The following is a 17,284-nucleotide window of genomic DNA, read 5'->3' as shown; positions in this document are numbered from 1 at the left end:
ACGCGGCGTATCAAGAGATACGCCGCATAATTTCTTTGAGCATCTGCCCCTAAACCTTGAAGAGCAGCCACCTAACAAAGGGATGGGGATGCTGGTGACATCATTGACCTTATGGGCCATATTCTTAAACAAGTTACGTAGGCGTATCAACAGATACGCCTACGTAAGTCCCTTTCCTATGTTTAAGTGTATTCTCAAAATGAGATACACTTAAACATGCCTAAGATACACCAGCCTGCGCCGTTGTATCTTAGGCTGCAATATTTACGCTGACCGCTAGGTGGCGGTCAGCGTAGAATATGCAAATGACTACTCACGCCGATTCTCGAACGTACGCTTGCCCGCCGTAGTGTTTTAACGTCGTTTCCGTAAGCGATACGCGGCGTAAAGATAAAGATGCCCCCTAGGTGGCGTACTCAATGTTAAGTATGGCCGTCGATCCCGCGTCGAAATTTCAAAATTGAACGTCGTTTACGTAAGTCGTCCGTGAATGGCGCTGGACGCCATTTACGTTACAGTCAAAACAAATGACGTCCGTGAGACGTCATTTAGCGCGATGCAAGTCGGGTAATTTACCCGACGGAGCATGCGCATTACGATCGGCGCGGGAGCGCGCCTAATTTAAATGATCCACGCCCCCTGCCTGGATCATTTGAATTAGGATGGCTTACACGGGTGGACTTTACGCGATGCCGCCGCAAGTTCACAGGTAAGTGGTTTGGGAATCCGGCACTTGCCACTTAAACTTGCGGCGGCGTAACGTAAAGTACATACGTTCCGCCGCCTGAAATGTATCAGAATATGGCCCTACATGCCTACATTTCCATATTTGGTCGATGACACTGTCCAAATATGGCCATGTGGCCTTATTAATTTAATGATGTCACCAACATCCCTGTGCATTTGTTATGTGTGAGGGGCTAGGGACAGCGGCCTGTGACAGTTTCCCACGGGTTTGAGCCTGTCTAAGCTTGAGCTGAACCTTAGCTCATCCTTTGTGACAATGCTCATTCCACTATACCTAGGGAAGGAGCCATGGTTGCCACCCAGGCTGGACTTCAAGCATGCCTGCCTTTGTTTCCCTCCACCTATGTAACTATAAAGCCGTGTACACATGATCGGTTTGTCCGATGAAAACAGAACGATGGACCCATCGTTTTTTTTTCCACCGGTGCAAAAAAATAGAACATGTTTTACATTTTTCCTAAGGATAAAAAAACGATAGAAAAATGTGTTCGTCTGTGTGGAACTCCATCGGACAAAAATCCACGCATGCTCAGAATCAAGTCGACGCATGCTCGGAAGCATTGAACTTTATTTTTATCGGCTCGTCATAGTGTTGAACGTCACCGCGTTTTGGCACGGTCAGATTTTTGACTGATAGTGTGTAGGCAAGACTGATGAAAGTCAGCGTCATCGGATATCCGACGAAAAAATCCATCGGATTAGATTCCATCAGATATCCGATCGTGTGTACAGGGGTTAAGTGGTTTACAGAAGGAAGAAAACTTTCTTTGTGATTTCAGTTCAGCTCACAGGAAGTGACATTTTTGAAAAGATAAAAAAGATGTTTTCTGTACTTGCTGAAATTGTTTTTAGCATGACAAATAAAATCAAATGCAGCCACCACATCTAGGGACTTAGGGCCTAATCCTCAAAAAACTGGCGCAACGTAACTTTTTCCATTTAAGTTACACCGCCGCAAAATCTCTAACTAAGTGCCCGATCCACAAAGCACTTACCTAGAAATTTTGAGCGGTGTAACTTAAATCGGGCCGGCGCAAGGCGTTCCTCTTCTCCAGGGGGCGATTACCATTTAAATGAGGCGCGCTCCCGCGCCGGCCGTACTACGCATGCTCGTAACGTCATTTTCCCGACGTGCATAGCGTGAAATTACGTTGGGCTTTGTGGATTGCGACGGGACAATAAAATCGCGTCGCGAGCAAGAAAGGTCTGTTTTTACAAGGTGTAAACAGTTTACACCTTGTAAAAGCAGCCCTAATTTTGCGTTTGCAAAATATAACTTACGGAGAAAAAACGAAGCTGAAAAACTTCGTGGATCTGCGTAAGTCTTAATTTGCATACCCGAGGCGGCATTTCGACGCGAAATGCCCCAGCGGCGGATGCGGTACTGCATCCTAAGATCCGGCAGCGTAAGTCCCTTACACATGCCGGATCTTCTCCCTAACTATGGAAAACTGATTCTGTGGATCAGTTCCATAGTTAGGACCAGGGATACGACGGAGTAACAGCAGTTACTCCGTCGTATCTCTTTTGAGGATTTGGCCCTTAATCTGTAATATATTACATATTTTTTTTTCTTTGGTTTAGATATCCTTTAACACAACACCAAATAAACAGATTACTGAAACAAGCTTAGTATCATTACAGTGGGTGGGCGAGCTTCTTCATTGCAATCTTGGGGGCATCTTTGAGCCTTGAAAAGAAAAAAAAAGATATATTTGTAAATAACTTGAATTGTTTTATGATTATTTTGGTCAGTACACCAATTTTCATTAATACTGTACTAAGACACACATTTTAGATTTTCTGCAGATTTTTGTCTTCAGATTTACCAAAACCTTGTAGTGCAAGGGCCTGCCTGATTGCATACAAATTGAAACGTTTAGGCTGGGTTCACACCTATGCGAATTGAATGCGGGTTTCCCCGCATTCAATTCGCATAGCAGGAGAATGTAACTGGCTCTCCATGGAGCCGGTTCACATATCTCTGCAGCGGGTCCGATGCGGTGTGCCGTAAAAAAATGCGCCTTTTTTTGGTGCGTTTCAGGTTCGATTTCAGCCCAAAATATGGTCTGAAATCGCACCTGAACCGGTGAACCAGCACGCACCGGACCTGCGACAGTGTGAACCCGGCCTTAAGGTTTGACCTCATATTATATGGTTTTGGTAAATCTGAAGATAAAAATCTGCAGAAAATGGTATAGTGTGTATGGGGCTTAATAATGGACCTCCTGATTATCCACTTGAAGTCCAGACCTTTTCTGGCACTTTTTGTTTACAAGTTAAAATCAGTATTTTTTGCTAAGAAATTACTTAAAACCCCCACACATTATGGGCCAGATTCACAGAAGAAATACGCCGGAGTATCTACTGATACTCCGGCGTATTTTCAAATTTGCCGCGTCGTATCTTAATTTGTGATTCACAAACCAAGATACGACGGCATTTGGCTAAGATCCGACAGGCTTACGGCTTCGTACGCCTTCGGATCTTAGGCTGCAATACTTCGGCCGCCACTGGGTGGAGTTCGCGTTGTTTTCCAGTGTCGGGTATGCAAATTAGCTTTTACGGCGATCCACAAAGGTACGTCGTCGCAAGTCGTTTTTTCCCGTCGCTAAGTTAAGGCTGCTTTTTCATGCCTTAACTTTAGACCAGCCATGTTAAAGTATGGCCATTGTTCCCGCGTCAAATTTAAATTGTTTTTTTTTTCGGCGTAAGTACGTTACGCACGTCGCCCTTCACAAACACGTCGGGGCTCCATAATTTCGCGCAAAGCACGGCGGGAAATTTTCAAACGGAGCATGCGCAGAACGTTTGGCGCGGGAGCGCGCCTAATTTAAATGGTACACGCCCCATTTGAATTAGGCGGGCTTGCGCCGGACGTCTTTGCGATACACCACCGTAAATGTACACGCAAGTGCTTGGTGAATCAGGCACTTGCGCTGAAAACTTGCGGCGTTGTAATGTAAAGACGATACGTTTTTGCTGAATCTGGCCCCATATATTTTAGCAGAGACCCTAGGAAATAAAATGGTCATTGTTGGAATTTGTTATGTCACATGGTATTTGCGCAGCGTTTTTTCAAATGCAATTTTTTATGAAAAAAATACACTTTAATGAATTTAAAAAAATACCAAAACACAATATATACCATTTTTTTTTTTCAATTCAATAGATACATAACATGGAATAAAATCCCCTCTGGGTGATCTATGTACATTGCAGGGATTTTTGCAAACTGTGTTGTAGATTCCTACCTTTTGTTATTCTGAAGAAATAGCGGTTTGTCTATGTACAAAGTGAAGTTGAATGGGAGTGGTTTAATAATTATCAATCAGCTGTGCACTCTAATGGGAAAATTTAAAGGGTCTGCATCCATCTTTTTTAGAAGTGATTTCCCTTTGGGAGTACAGTAAAGCCTCGGATTGCGAGCATAATTCATTCCACATACATGCTTGTAATCCAAAACAAATTTTCCCATAGGAAATAATAGAAACTCAAATGATTCGTTCCACAACCATTTATTCATAAGTTCTTCAGTTTATAGTCCATATAAAAAGATTATACCAATGTGATAGGTTGTGTAACCATAAAATGTCCATCCACAAATGGAAGCCTCCACAAGGGGATTAGAAACAAAATCCAGCAGGAGCTCCAGAGTATAAAAGAGAAGAGAGGCGCCTCTAAGTGTAGCAATATGTTGCTAAATGTTGTACCTTCATTCAATGTAACCATATTGCTACACCAGCCTTTTTCAACCAGTGTGCCGCGGCACACTGGTGTGCCGTCAGAGGTTCTTAGGTGTGCCGCGGGGGTCAGTGGAGAGAAGGCTGTCAGATGAGCTCTCCTGCCGAACTGTGAGAAGCTCTGTCGGCTTCAAAAATGAAAGTAAAGAGCAGAGGAGTGTGCTGTGCTCTCTGCTTCCCCCTAGAGTGCAGTACCCGGCTAAAGAGAAATCTGAAAAGGTACTGAGCTAGAAGCTACATTCTTTTTTTTAAAAATGGCTTTATACATGTGTCTGTGTGTGTGTGCACATTAGGGTGACCACATTTGCAAACTACCATTCAGGGACACCCTCCCTTCTCAAAAATCAGCTTGTGGTGTAACGAATCACAGCACAGTGATTGGACACAAGAGGCGGGATTTATGATTTCTCCAATTACAAGCAGGGGGCGGGATTGGGCTCCTCCAGGCATTCCCGGCCAGGACAAGTACTGCCAGTGAGTAAATCAGTGATGTAGCGGCTTTTTTTGGGGGCATCAGATTGGCCTAGGGGGTGGCTGTGTCAGTTTCATTCCGGGACACTGTATTGTCCTGCAATGAATGTGCCCGGCACAGACCTGCAAAATGCGGGACTGTCCCGGGCAATCTGGGACACGTGGTCACCCTAGTGCACATGTGACTGTCTGTCTGTATGTGTGTGTGCACATGTGACTGTATGTGTGTGTGTGCACATGTGACTGTCTGTCTGTATGTGTGTGTGTGTGCATGTGACTGTCTGTCTGTATGTGTGTGTGTGCGCACATGTGACTGTATGTGTGTGTGTGCACATGTGACTGTCTGTCTGTATGTGTGTGTGTGCGCATGTGACTGTCTGTCTGTATGTGTGTGTGCGTGCGCACATGTGACTGTCTGTATGTGTGTGTGTGTGTGTGTGCGCATGTGACTGTCTGTCTGTATGTGTGTGTGTGTGTGTGCGCATGTGACTGTCTGTCTGTATGTGTGTGTGTGCGCATGTGACTGTCTGTCTGTATGTGTGTGTGTGCGTGCGCACATGTGACTGTCTGTCTGTATGTGTGTGTGTGTGTGTGCGCATGTGACTGTCTGTCTGTATGTGTGTGTGTGCGCATGTGACTGTCTGTCTGTATGTGTGTGTGTGCGTGCGCACATGTGACTGTCTGTATGTGTGTGTGTGTGTGCGCATGTGACTGTCTGTCTGTATATGTGTGTGTGTGTGTGCGCATGTGACTGTCTGTCTGTATGTGTGTGTGTGCGCATGTGACTGTCTGTCTGTATGTATGTGTGTGTGCGCATGTGACTGTCTGTCTATATATATGTGTGTGTGTGTGCATGTAGACTGTCTGTATGTGTGTGTGTGCGCACATTTGACTGTCTGTATGTGTGTGTGTGCGCATGTGACTGTCTGTATGTGTGTGTGTGTGTGTGCGCATGTGACTGTCTGTCTGTATGTGTGTGTGTGCACTTGTGACTGTCTGTGTGTGTGCCTGTGTGTGTATGTATGTATGTATGTATGTATCAGGGTTGCCAACTTTCAGTAAATTTACAAAGAGTTTGTAAAATCCATACTTTTTGCATTTGTCCATGAATGTCAGTTACAGACATGCAGCCTACATGTCCGCAATGGACATTCAAGGACAGATGAAAAAAGTACGGATTTTACAAGCTTCGTAAATTTACTGAAAGTTGGCAACCCTGGTATGTATGTATGTATGTATGTGTATGCATGTGTAAGCCTGTGTCTGTAGTCTGTATGTATGTTACTTTTAATCCTGCCCCCCCCCCCCCCCATTCCTGTACCATGACAATGGATTTTGTAGGGCTTGTTTGATAGCAAGGACTGCTGCTTCTCTGAAAAGCAATCCATGCACATATCGCTTTTCAGAGGCATTTGACAGGCCGTAAAAAGGCATTATGTTGCCTCTTTACTACCTGTTTTAGGTCCGTAAATGCAGCAACACTACACCGCAACCGTGCAATGCACACAGTTGCGGGGTAGTTGCAGTGCACCCCCATTCACCCTCGGTATACCTCCAGTTGCAGCCACAGCATGTGAACACCCCAGCTACTGCCTCTGCAGCTAAAGGTAGAGAAGTTGGGGGTGGTAAAAACGGCTCAACCGTGTGGTTTTACTGCCCCTTTGACATGTTAACAAGCCCTTGGTTCACATCTGTGCAGCTGCATGTAGGGCAGACCATTCATTTCAATGGGCTTCTGTACCCACAAAAATGCAGGGAAACAAGTCCCCAACCTTCTTCTTTTTTTTTTTAATTGCACTGCAGCAAAAGCACCCCACATTTTCCAATGTGTGGGTGTACCATTAAGAATTAATGGTACCCCTAAAGAGCAGAGCATTTTTCTGTGTGTCAGGAATGAGCGCGATTTTGCGCGTGTTCTGCGACACACCGTAATGTGAACCAAGCCTTGGACTGGGGTGCCTCAAGACTGAAAATACTTTTTAAGGGTGCCCCGACTGGAAAAAGGTTGAGAAACACTGTGCTACACTAAGGCCCCGTACACACGACCGAACATGTCTGCTGAAACTGGTTCGCGGACCAGTTTCAGCAGACATGTTCGGTCGTGTGTAGGCCCGAGCGGACAGGATTCCAGCGTACATTTGCCCGCCGGGCCTTTTTCCAGCGGGCAAATATTTCCAAACTTGTTTAGAAACAGCCCGCTGGAATCCTGTCCGTCGGACATGTTCGGTCGTCTGTACAGACCTACCGTACATGTCCGAGCGCCCGCCATCCCTCGCATGCGTCGAATGACTTTGACGCATGCGTGGAAGCATTGAACTGGCAGGGCCGCCCACGTCGCCGCGTCATCGTCGCGGCGACGGCGCGGCCACGCCCCGCGTATTGTTTACGCGCGGATTTCTGTATGATGGTGAGTACAGCCACCATACAGAAATCCCCGGGCAGACATGTACGGTAAAAACGGTCCGGCGGACCGGTTTCATCGTACATGTTTGCTCGTCTGTACGCGGCCTTAGAGGCACCTCTCTTCTCTTTTATACTCAGTTGTGACATGACGCTACTCTTATATCAAGACATCGCTTGTATATCAATGTATTTAAACATTTATCTTGTCTTGCAAAACGCTCTTAAACCAAGTTACTTTCAAACCAAGGTTTTACTGTATTTCACCAAAAATTAAATTTTTGTTGCTGGGGATGGCAAAACTTTTTTTTCAACGCAATATTTGTGGCAAAAAATACCAAAACACAATATGTACCACAATTTGTTGTATAACCACTTGCCGACCAGCCACCGTCGTTTTACGGCAGCAGGTCGGCTCCCCTGCGCGAGAGCACGTCATATAATGTCAGCTCTCACGCAGGCCACCCCCCGCTCGCCCCTGTGCACGTGCCCGGCGGGCGCGATCGCCGCCGGGCACCCGCGATTGCTTGTTACAGAGCGGGGAGCGGGAGCTGTGTGTGTAAACACAGCTCCCGGTCCTGTCAGGGAGAGAAATGCTGATCTTCTGTTCATACAATGTATGAACAGCGATCAGTCATTTCCCCTAGTGAGGTCGCCCCCCCCCTACAGATAGTATACACCCAGGGACATACTTAACCCCTTCCCCGCCCCCCTAGTGTAAACCCCTTCACTGCCAGTGGCATTTTTATAGTAATCCAATGCATTTTTATAGCACTGATTGCTATAAAAATGCCAATGGTCCCAAAAATGTGTCAAAAGTGTCCGAAGTGTCCGCCATAATGTCACAGTACCGAAAAAAAATTGCTGATTGCCGCCATTACTAGTAAAAAAAAATATATTAATGAAAATGCCATAAAAATACCCCCTATTTTGTAAACGCTATAACTTTTGCGCAAACCAATCAATAAACGCTTATTGCAATTTTTTTTTTACAAAAAATATGTAGAAGAATACGTATCGGCCTAAACTGAGGAAAAAAATTTTTTTTTTATATATTTTTGGGGGATATTTATTATAGCAAAAAGTAAAACATATTCATTTTTTTCAAAATTGTCGCTCTATTTTTGTTTATAGCGCAAAAACGAAATCCCGCAGAGGTAATCAAATACCACCAAAAGAAAGCTCTATTTGTGGGAAAAAAAGGACGCCAATTTTGTTTGGGAGCCACGTGGCATGACCGCGCAATTGCCAGTGAATCGCAAAAAGTGCTCTGGTCTTTGACCAGCAATATGGTTTAAAATTGCACACAGTTGTGGAATGGCAAAAAACAATAGCAATGGCAAAAAACAATAGCAATGGCAATAAACCATAGTATTTAGAAATCTCCAAAGGCGACACTTTAAACAGCTACTTGTTTAGCGTTACAGAAGAAGTCTAGCACTAGGATTAATGTTCTCACTCTCACGTTCGTGATGATATCTCACATGTGTGGTGTGAATACCGTTTACATATGAGCGTGCGACTTACTTCTGCATTCGCTTCTGTGCACGAGCATGAAGGGAAGGGGACGCTTTACTTTTTTTTTTCTTATTTATTTATTTATTTTTTCACTGTCCCTTTTTTAATTGACTAATTTCGATTAATTTTAATGCACATACAGATCCAACGACTTTTAGCTGATCTCCTTGCATTGCAACTCTGCATTAGTCAGTGGTATACACTCTATACAATCACCCGACACTAGCTAGTTTTCACAATCCATGACTTAACTTCACAGTTCACACAAAAACGTTTTAAATTTAAACTGTAGCACTGACGTAAGTAATTTTTTCTTATTAAACTTTAAGAAAAACATAGAAAGTTAGTTTAACTTTAATTATAAAACGTATCTAGTATATTGACTGTCAGTCACTTTATAGTAGGCAAGTAGGCATCACGTTAGCCAGTCACGTAGACATACCAGAGTGTTTACATTTTCTGGAAGCAGACATGATCGCATTTTATTGACAATATACCCTGAAGAACTGAACAGTCTTTCGCACGGAACAGATGTTGCCGATACACAAAGAATTGTCTGCACAAAACTGCTTAGAACAGGAAAACGATGGTTATTTTTGCCCCCTTCCCCTAAAGCATCCTGCTGCTCCACAGATGCAAAGGTACCTCAATCCAATGGGTACAGTTTGCTCGCATCCAGCAGGGTAAGTCTCACTGTCCAGGCTGTCCGGTGACGTCAAGGATTTTGATCGATCAAAAGAATTTAAGATTAATCGAGAAATTAATCTTTAATTTCCCCAGCCCTATCTAAAACCAAAAGGATCTTTGTACTCTATCCAAACTTGATATAGTGCTAAAAGGTTATACCTGTCCGGTTTTAATTGCACTCTGTGTTTCTGCTGGAAAGCAATTGTTTCCTTTTCATATTCATTTCTTTACTTTGTTCATTTATTTTTTTTACTAGTAATGGCGGCGATCAGCGATTTTTTTTCGGTACTGCGACATTATGGATCGGACACTTCGGACACTTTTGACACATTTTTGGGACCATTGGCATTTTTATAGCGATCAGTGCTATAAAAATGCATTGGATTACTATAAAAATGCCACTGGCAGTGAAGGGGTTAACACTAGGGGGTGGGGAAGGGGTTAAGTATGTTCCCTGGGTGTGTTCTTACTGTGGGGGGGTGGCCTCACTAGGGGAAACACTGATCCTCTGTTCATACATTGTATGAACAGAAGATCAGCATTTCCCCCCCTGACAGGACCGAGAGCTGTGTGTTTACACACACAGCTCCCGGTCCCCGCTCTGTAACAAGCAATCGCGGGTGCCAGGCGGCGATCGCGCCCGCTGGGCACCCACACGGAAGTAACGGACGAGCGGGCGGCGCGCACGCGTCCCTAGTGGCCGCTCAAAGAGCCGACGTAGAGCTACGGGCTCTCGCCCAGGAGAGTCGACCTGCCGCCGTAGAATGACGGCGGCTGGTCGGCAAGTAGTTAAAATGAAAATGTTACTTTAGATAAAAATGTTACATTTTTGTCACTAAAATGATATGATTCTGATACATGGCATTGGAAAGTTATTGACAAAATGAAACAAAGGCTTTTCAATTTTGAACTTTTTGTAAGGGGACAAAAAAAATTAAACAAAACGACTAAAAATGACAGCTACGCGAAGAAAGGGAAGGAGTTAATTAAAGTCGAGTGGGGTAAACTAAGACGTATAAGGGATTACATTGAAACAGTTAAAAAAAAAGCCCTTTTTTATTGTCAGGTTCCTTTAACTGACATCATATACTCACCTCTTTGATATTCATATAAATAGAACAGAGCGATTAAAAAAAAAGAATAAATTATATTACTTCGTATCTCGGAATCGCGTCGGAACAAGTTTTTTTAACAGCAGCTATAATAAACATTATATTTCCACAGCAACTCCAGCAAATGTGGAGGGGGGAGCAATAGCCGGGGAGAAGCACCGAACACGCTAAACGCTCCCTGCGCATTTTGATGATGTGAAACTCATCCACAACTGGTTAAATTCGCTGGTTGCTTAATAAATATTTTAAAACGACATTCAAATATACAAATACAGACCTTTCAATGAGCAATAAATATGAGGGTTCTTCAAAACATTTCCACACATTTTAAACTCTTTTTGTTAAGAATTTCGGGGGAAAAAAATGACATTACTTTTCGACGTAGTCACCTTCCTTGGCAATGCATTTTTTTCCAGCATTGTACCATCTTTTTAATGCCATCAGCAAAATACATCCTGCCCTTACCATTTCCAATGAAAATTTAAAAGTGTTGAAACCTTTTAACGACCCCTCGTATATTTAAAAAGGTACAGAAGTATACTCAAACACATTGCTCGAATGCAGGATAGTGACATAGTTCAGGAACATATACAAGAAGTACAAGTAGAAGTCTACAACTGCTCTGCTAATTTAGAACTTGTAACCCGGGAAACAAAATCTTAGTTGGGGTGCCTGCTTTAGAGAACACATTTCTGCAAAAGTGGTAGATCCCCTATGGCAGTGATGGTGAACCTGGGCACCCCAGATGCTCAACTACACTACAGAGTGCATGAGCATCATGGGGAATGTAGTTCCAAAACATCTGGGATGTCAATGTTCGCCATCACTGCCCTATGAGATCAGGGGAGGGAGGATCTGTACTTACTGGTATACCAGCCTGCAAAGAGAAAGCCCCTTAAAAATACACCATATTAACCTAATAAAACGCTGGAATGGTCAGTTGGCCCCTCCAGCACATAGCAGCCCTAAAGCATCAGCATGAAAGGTATACCAGGAGCTAAGAAATCAGGGATCCTGTCTACTACTCAGGTTTAGAAGTTAAGAGAGTCCTCACAGAAAAATCAAGAAGCTCAGATAAAAGCCATTTCAGAAGAGGTACAGAAAATGTTAGGACCTTGCGGTTTTAGAGGAATCTAACACAACCACAGGGCAGGGGTTGTGGGGAAGAGGCCCTTGTCCCCATCAACATGGGGACAAAGTATTTTGGGGGGACCCCAAAACACCCTCCCCATGTTGAGGGCATGTGGCTGGGTACGATTCAGGGGGGGCGCTCTCTCATCACCCCATTTATCTGCGGCCTTCCAGGTTGTGTGCTTGGATAAGGGTCTGGTATGGATTTTGGGGGGACCCCCTTGCCATTTTGTTTTCATTTTGGCGCAGGGTTCCCCTTAAAATCCGACAATTCATTACAGCCGCAAGCAGTTTTAAATTACATATTTACCTTTAGAAATGTAATATTCATGTGGCACTGTTCTAAACACGGGAAAGATGCGCTACTTTACAGGCAGACTAAGGATACCCCACAGGCAAGATATTCAAAGGAATATTGCATTTTTACTGTTTCACTTTAAGCATTGATACATGTCCCCTGGGGCAGGACCCAGGCCCCCAAACACTGTTTATGGCAATAACATGCATATAAGCCTTTAAAATGATCACTGATTTTTCATGTTCGTGTCCCATAGACTTTAACGGTGTTCGCACAAATTTCTGATGCAAACAGAACCAGGGGTGTTTGGCTCATCCCTAATCACTAGACCGAGTGAGTTAGAGAGTTCCTGGGGATGGACGAGGCTCTGGAGAAGTCCTAGAGGTGGGCATGGTTGGAGGAGATAAGAGAGAGCCAGAGAGCAGGAGATCTTGGGAGATGATTTTGTCATTTTCAGTTTTGATTGAAATTCTGACCTACAGAAAGTTTTAGATTCCATTTGTAAGGGCGGGTTAACAGCCAATGAAAAAAAAATGCACAATAGGCCTAGATGAAGCCCAGTATTGATGTGGAAGACTCCTGCTGGGTTCAATGGCTGACTGCTGACAGAAAATGAAAACGTTACAAGAATGCCCTGCTTGTTTTGGAGAAACTGTTAGTTGCCACACAACTAACTTTAGCAACACTTTTTGGGAAAGGAAAATACAATTCAAGTAATGACTTTTTTCCCCAAAAGGAATTAAGTGTTACACTTAATTTCCATTCTTCAATATTTTTTTTGTTTATACTTTTTTTTTCTCAATTTAAATAATTTTTTTATGAAATACCTGATGAACCGATCGTATATTCTAAACACACAAAGTAATATTACTTGTGTAAATTCAGGGTAGTGTACTAACCCCCTATATTAATTTAGCTAGTTTGTTAATGTACTTGTGCTTTGCACCCATTTTGCTTCACAAATACTTTAAGGCTATTTGTTTACAAGTGAAGCATAGATATCAATACACCTTAAACAAAGATAATGAAAAGTTACATTTCTTTTTTTGTTGTTAACCATTCTGGCTATTATATGCTTAGTGTTACAATAGGGGAAAGTTCAATATTATTTTGAACCTTGAATAACCCTGCATTTCATTGCGGAAATATTTTAAAAGTAACCAGTATTACCCCAGTAGTTTATTCACTATTGCATCCCCCCCCCCCCCCATTTCACTTTCATGTTTGGGAAAACAAACATAAATTATACACGGTTTTGTTATATTTAGTTAGGGCGAAAAATTTACACCCTAAGGGGTGCACATATCTCATTTAGAAAGCGGCTCTCCAGTGCACAGAAAAAACATGTGCCTCACTAGGATGTCCTCGGATCCCCATAATATTATGAAGGGATTCGACGAGGGCCCCTTTCTCCCTGATAGGGGACTTTATCCCTTATCACGGGTAAACCTCAAGTACTTTATTTTCTTAAATGTATTCAGATATTCTATAATCTGTATTGTCTCTCATTTTCTTTTTAAGGACGATTATTTTGGATCCCCCTTTACTTCTTTGTTTCCTTTGTCTGCACGGACTGGGCCGGGAAGCCACTTCTTAATGAATAATGGTAAGATTAGCTTGATGATTAGGCTATCATGGCTCCATTGAATATATTGACTCTTAATGTACAAGGTCTAAATGTACCTCAGAAACGAACAAAAGCATTTAGATCGTTTCAGGCTAAGAAAGCTCACATTGTTTGTTTGCAAGAAACGCACTTCACCACAAACACGACTCCTAAATTTTATAATGCCTTTTATCCACAAGTGTATACAGCATCTGCTACTACCGAGAAAAGGGGAACCCTAATAGCATTTCACCGAACTACACCATTTGTACTGCAATCAGAAATCAAAGACCCAGAGGGTCGATACCTTATTCTAACAGGCTTTATCATGGACACCGCTATTACAGTGGTCTCTTATTATGCGCCCAACCTTAATCCAGTACCCGTTATGTCACATCTTTTCCAAATTATTAATACTCACAAAATGGGCTCTCTTTTTATATGTGGTGATTCCAATCAGGTCCTCCTTCCATTTTTGGACAAAACCCCATATGCTCTTCCAAGATATCAAGCCAAGTGGTCTCTCTCTAACCTCCTATCCAAATATAATTTAGCAGATTCCTGGAGAGAATCTAATCCAACGAAACGTAATTATACCTATTTTTCTAACCCACATCAATTATTCAGTTGCATTGATCACATATTTTTAACAATTGGTATGATACCAGAAATACTAAATTCTACTATCATACCCATCCCGTGGTCTGACCACAATGCAGTGTTCACCACGGTAGCATCTGCGATACCCAAAAACCATGATCCAACTTGGTATCTCCCAGATATATTGCTTAAGCATCCTTCTTACTGCTTAGTAATTGAACAAGCCCTAAAAGAATATTTAAAGCACAATATGAGTCCAGAAATATCCCCACTCACGCTTAGGGAAGAACACAAACCAGTATTAAGAGGAACATTTCAACAACAATTAGGGATCCTTAAAAGAGAACGTAAACAAATGGCAAGACAACTAGAAACAGAATTTAACCTATCATTCACGGCCTTCCAAAATAGTCATACTCCCACCGCCAAAATTAGTCTCGATAAAGCGCGTTTAGAGTATGATCTATTCCTTACTGATTCAGCAGACAAAGCATTAAATAGAACTAAACATACATTCTATAAGAACGCTAATAAACCTGGCACATATTTAGCAAGAGCTCTGAACTCTATTAATAAGACCGTCAAGCCTATCAAACTTAAAATAGCAAACAACATTATTACTAGTAACCCACTTAAAATAGTACAGAAGTTCAGTTCCCACCTAAAAACACTCTATTCAGAGGCTAATATATTTAATGACACGGAAGCAGACTCCTTCTTCTCACAAATTCAATTACCACAAATGAAGGAAACTCAAAAAACACAACTAGAAAAACCAATCACACAAGACGACGTAGCAGCTGCCATTAAAGAACTCAAATTAAATAAGAGGCCAGGACCCGATGGATTCTCAGCCCGATATTATAAAACCTTCAAGGACCTTATCTCCCCAAGGATGGCGGAAGCATTTAATGACTTACTAAAACAAAAAAACTTTAGGCAAGAATCATTGTTGGCCATAATATGTATGATCCCTAAACCACATTCGGATGACACCCTTAGTACAAATTATCGTCCTATTTCTATGTTGAATACGGATATCAAAATATTAGCAAATCGCCTTAATAAAATTATTGGAACTCTGATTCATTGAGATGAAGTTGGTTTTATGCCCACGCGACAAGCAGGCGACAATATACGAAGGGCGAGCCTGTTAGCGCACATAGCAAAAAAGCGAGGAATTCCAGCGTGTTTTCTCTCTTTAGACATCAAACAAGCATTTGACTCCATTTCATGGTCATACCTAAAATACACATTACAGAAATGGGGTTTTGGCCCTAATTTTACAAAATGGATCATGGAACTCTACAATAATCCAAAAGCATATGTCAAGTATGCAGGGTATAAGTCAGACCCTTTTAGCATAGAAAGAGGCACACGACAGGGATGCCCACTATCCCCATTATTATTTGCCCTCCTTATTGAACCACTTGTGCAAAAGATCAGATCTGGCCCCACTATTATAGGCATAGAATTAGGAGGACACAAACACAAAATATGCCTATTTGCTGACGATATCCTCCTATTTCTCTCATCCCCCCCAAGTGTCAGGCCCTAATCTCATTCCAATCCTAAATCATTTTGCATCATTTTCAGGCTTAGTAATCAATCCAAAAAAATGTTTAGCGCTGAATATATCCCTTTCAAACATAGAACTGAGTTCGGCCAAAACAGGCCTCCCATTTGAATGGCCAGAAAAATGCATCCCTTATTTAGGGATACATCTTAATTACTGCATCCATATCGGATTTATTCTCACATAATTATCCCGCAATTCTAAAACAAATATCAAATTTAATGAATTCATGGACCCATCCACCATTATCATGGTTTGGAAGAATCAATGCAGTCAAAATGACGATATTACCAAAACTTTTATACCTCTTTAGAGTGCTACCCATCCCAATACCTGCATATTACTTGAGGATTGTTCAGAAGAGAGTTTCATCTTTTGTCTGGGGTTCTTCCAAACCGAGAATAAAAATACAAACTCTATACCTCCCCAAAGTAAAGGGGGGACTTGGGTATCCCAACTTTGCGCATTATTACAGAGCTGCACAAATAGCAACACTTGCTAAATATCATGCACAACAGGAAATACCTCTCTGGGTATCAATAGAAGCAATTGAATGTGACCCCATTCCACTTTCCAATGTGCTGTGGGTCTCTCCCAAAGCACGCAGAAATATAAGAAATCCCATTATTAAACATTTACTTTCCCTATGGGATAGATTCAAAATAAAAAACCAACTACAATCTCCTCACAATCCATTGTTATCATTCTAAAAAAATCTGGCATTTTATCCTGCATGGGTCTCTCCCAAATCTTTTAAGGAATGGGCTGTTATATCCTGTGCATGCACAAATTTGTAGACTCCACATCTTTCATTCCATTCCCGACATTATGTGAATTATATGGTATACCGCAAACGGAATTATTCAGATACCTCCAAATAAAAAACTTTTTTATGCCTCTAATAACTTCTTCACCTTTGTTAACCCGCTTGTCTATTTTTATAAATATTTGTAAAAAAGATCCGCATGCTAGGGGTACAATATCTGCTTTATATTCGCAATCACTAATACAATTCAATATGGATAAACTATCCTATGTCTGAAAATGGAGGATCTAGAATCTGAATTAAATGCATCTGATTGGAATCAAATATGGTATAACACAAAAACAGCCTCCTCAAATGTACTCGCAATGGAGGCAAATTATAAAGTGTTAACAAGATGGTACTTAGTACCGGCTAGGGTAGCAAAATATGTGCAGAACAATTATGCGCAATGTTTTAGGGGATGTTCTGATACAGGCACATATCATCATATTTGGTGGTCGTGTCCGAAGGCGCTGACATTTTGGACGGAAATTTTCAATATTGCAAGTATATTGACAAAAAAGAAAATTCCTTTAGACCTCAAAACAGCATTGCTCAACTTGAAACCTGATAATATAACACATATGCAA

General features: G+C 42.1%; 1 protein-coding gene across 3 annotated transcripts in view; it reads right to left on the bottom strand.

The window, feature by feature from the left end:
- LOC120926926 (mucin-2-like) overlaps positions 1-17,284 on the bottom strand; it is a 69,604-nt gene that overhangs the window by 47,887 nt on the left and 4,433 nt on the right. For all 3 annotated transcript variants that reach the window (XM_040337228.1, XM_040337235.1, XM_040337244.1), the window contains exon 2: positions 2,390-2,437. In XM_040337228.1, coding sequence (XP_040193162.1) covers positions 2,390-2,437 — 48 coding nt within the window. The remainder of the gene's footprint in view (positions 1-2,389; positions 2,438-17,284) is intronic.

Source organism: Rana temporaria, chromosome 1 (assembly GCF_905171775.1).
Source record: "Rana temporaria chromosome 1, aRanTem1.1, whole genome shotgun sequence".
Lineage (NCBI taxonomy): Eukaryota > Metazoa > Chordata > Amphibia > Anura > Ranidae > Rana > Rana temporaria.
This window is presented reverse-complemented; position numbering and strand designations above follow the sequence as displayed.